Here is a 3,294-nt window from a genome sequence, read left to right as displayed (position 1 = left end):
TATATATCTTTTGAAAACATTATTTATGTGTATGTTTGTGTGTCTATGCGTGTGTTGTCAATAAATGTTCAAAGTTCTGCAGGGGATTGAAGAGGGTGTCAGATCCCCTGGAGCTGGAGTTAAAGGCAGTTATGATCCTCTGAACACCGGTACTGGGAACTGAACTCAGGAATAGAGAAAGAGATCCTAACTGCTGAGCCATTATCTCCAGATGCAGCATTATTTATCTTTTAATCTATAAAAGTTTCTTTACAAAAGCAAATGTGCAAAATGATCTGTGCATAGCTGAAGCCAAAGCTCCTTCTTAGAAAATGTTGATTTTGATAAATACATTCTTATAAGTACAATTAATAATAAAATGCATATTTAATCATTTTAAAATTTAGTTTAATTGCTATGATGTTGAAGCCATTTGTGTTCTATTTTTTCTACAATACATCACATACTCAAAAGTGATCCACATAAAATAACTATCTATACATTCAATATAAAAATCAACTATACCTACTCTGGACATAACTACTGGGCTTTCATTGCAAATGACTACCTGGACTGCTTCTTGAAAAGTTAAAGTAATATTAATCTTCAAAATACTTTCCCAATTATCCTGAAAATTTAGATCAGATTTGATTAGTTATGAAATTCTTAAACATAGATGGTACTGAGGAAAGCAGTTCACAATACAGTACTTTTAAAGAGAAAGTTTTAGTACTAAGCATAGTAGTGCTTAGGTTTTTCTGAAGTAAAATAATGATTAATAGTTTGAACAATAGTATATAATTCTGTAAGATAATACATGTTAGAGCATTTTATGTACCCATAAGGTACAATCAACCAGTACTAATTTTCCCTACATTCAGATAAAAGACACTCCAAATGATAATAATCTAGATCTTGAAGCACATTTTCTAATTTGATTGGGTTTTAAATGATGGATATTTTCTTAGGTCAGTCCAACAGACATTGTATAAACATGTTTTCTCAAAATGACAAATACATGAAATGTTTAAACTACTTGAACATATTATTGAGATGCTGGTAAAGCTAAACTGCTGAATTGCAGTGAAAACAACGACTACATTAACCTAAAGAAAGAAAATGCATAAATCACCCAGGGAGGGAAAGATTAAGACTAATTCAATTTTTGTATGATACAGCAAAAATGTAGTGCTCTGAGAAAAAGTGCCAAAGCCACATCAAGTTTTGATTCTCTCTCTCTCTCTCCTCTCTCCTCTCTCCTCTCTCCTCTCTCCTTTCTGTTTTCTCTCTCTCTGTGGCTGAGCACTAGAAAGTTGGGTAAGTCCCCCTTGGAAACAAATCACACACAATTAGAAATGTGCATGCATACATCACACACAAGCACATATGTGAAGAACATTAGCCTGAACTGAAAGATAAATCTGTGCATGTTCACAAGTGCATAGAGACTTTAGCTCCAGAGGCCTGCATAGTTGCCATGGAGGCCTGAAGGGAGTGGACCTCCACCCACAAAGAGCTTCATTTCGGGCCAGTTGTAGCAGTGAGTGTAGAGTGCATTTGGGAATTCCTCAGTGCCACCAAAGTAGTTCAACCAGAGTTCATCTTGGTTGAGCCAGCCTCTGCCACAGGTGAGTTTGAGCTTCCTACCTGTGCGCACAAGAAAAGAGTCTGGACTGGCTGAGGCCCTCTCCTCCAGGAACTTCTGTGCACGGATGTCATAGAAGAGCAGGGAACCATGTCCAGTGCCCACGGTAATGATGTGCTGGTAGAAGCTCAGAGAACGCACACCTGTGCCTCCCTCTCGGGAACACAAGGGTCTGATATTCTGCTGGCGTTGTCTTGGATCCAGGAATGAAACATGAGACTGGGATCCGACAGCAAAGAGGGACAACTCGTCACAGTAGGTGAGACACACGTTCTCTCTGCAGTAGGGCAGCCTTAGGGACAGCAGCCTGGACAGAGAGCTCCGGGCTTTCCACAAGTGGAAATAGCCATCCAGAGACACTGCTCCCAGTTCCTGGTTTTTGCCACTGAATGCAAGGGCTCTCACTTTGCGATTAGCTGGGTTAGTGGTGGCCCTGGGAATGGCCTCCATGTCCCTTGGACGAATGTGCGAATACCGTGGAATCTCTGAATTATTGTGCCAGGGAATGTTACCACTGAACATGTCAGGATCAACCCGCCAGAGTGCCACAGTGCCGTCCCGTGATCCACTTACAGCCACCGTGTCACTCATCCATGCAATGGCGAAGATCCAGTCCCTGTGGCCATTGCTATCCCCTAAACACACAGGGTCTAGGGTGGGCAGCTGGTATACTGCTAGACTGTTGGGGTTTTCACCCCCTGTGGCCAAGAGGGTCTTGGAGGGATTCAGCTGGATAGCATGGATGCCACAGGTGGGTTGGTCACGGGTTTGTCCAGGTTCTCTGTCCCGCATCAGGGGAATGCTGGTAATTCTGCCAGTCTGGACGTCTACCACGAAGAGCGTGTTGCACTTGGTGCCACACACCACCTGCCTGGCATTTAGCCACTGCGATGCGAACACCTTGTTGAGGGGGCCAAGCGCCAGCTGGCGCTCCCTCAGCAGCTCTGGCAGCCTGAGGACCCCATAGCTGCACAGGTCGCCCTCGAAGCCCGACAGCCCCGGGTGGCCCTCGTCGCCCAGCGCCCGGCCCTTCAGGTAGTGCACCAAGGATCGACGAGCCATGGGCCGCCTTGGCCTCTTGGCCAGCAGCAATAGCCCCTCCGCGTGGCTGGTCCCCGCCGCAGAAGCAGCCGGGCCGGGCGACGAAGAACTCCCGGCACCCCCCTCTACCTCGGCGGCTTTCCGCTTCCTGCTACCTGTTTGCTGAGGGGCCATGGTGGGCGGCGGGCGGGCTGGAGAGGCGGTGGGGGCGCGGCGGCGGCGGCGGCGTCGCGTGGCACCCGTGTTGGCCATGGTGGTGTAGGGAATGGCTGTGTCTCCGAATTGATCAGGCTGGCACTGGGTCCCAGGGGCGGGAGGCTGGGAGATCCCTGGGGCTCCGTGTGTCCTGAGTCCCGGGTTCTTTGGTGGCAAAAGAGGCGAAGGTGGCAGCGTGGCTTGACAAGGACTGTGAGCTTTGGAAGGAGCTGGGCGCGGGCGGAGAGAAGTGTTGAGGGTGGTGGCAGTCCAGGGGACCTGGCCGAGGGCGGAAAGTGCTGCCGTCTTGGAGATGGAGAACTCAGTGTGGGACGAAAGAGTCTGCTGGAGACCTGAGGGTGAGGGGCGGAGGCAGTGGGAGGGGCAGTTGGTCGTGGGGTGCTGGGTAGCACAATCCAGTCTGGGTGGGGGCT

The 3,294-nt window shown here is 48.2% G+C and overlaps 1 protein-coding gene across 1 annotated transcript; it reads right to left on the bottom strand.

Moving 5' to 3' along the window:
* Positions 1-1,429: 1,429 nt before the first annotated feature.
* LOC119805567 (DDB1- and CUL4-associated factor 12-like protein 2) lies at positions 1,430-2,848 on the bottom strand. The gene has a single exon (XM_038317527.1). It carries the CDS (start codon positions 2,837-2,839, stop codon positions 1,430-1,432), a length of 1,410 nt encoding a protein of 469 aa, XP_038173455.1. The 5' UTR covers positions 2,840-2,848.
* Between the last annotated feature and the right edge of the window lie 446 nt (positions 2,849-3,294).

This window comes from Arvicola amphibius, chromosome X (genome assembly GCF_903992535.2).
Source record: "Arvicola amphibius chromosome X, mArvAmp1.2, whole genome shotgun sequence".
Lineage (NCBI taxonomy): Eukaryota > Metazoa > Chordata > Mammalia > Rodentia > Cricetidae > Arvicola > Arvicola amphibius.
Note: the sequence above shows the minus strand (reverse complement) of the source record. Positions and strands in the feature narration are given on the sequence as shown.

Excerpts from the sequence above, each read along its gene's own strand:
- LOC119805567 (XM_038317527.1), bottom strand. The coding sequence starts at position 2,839 with ATGGCCCCTCAGCAAACAGGTAGCAGGAAGCGGAAAGCCGCCGAGGTA.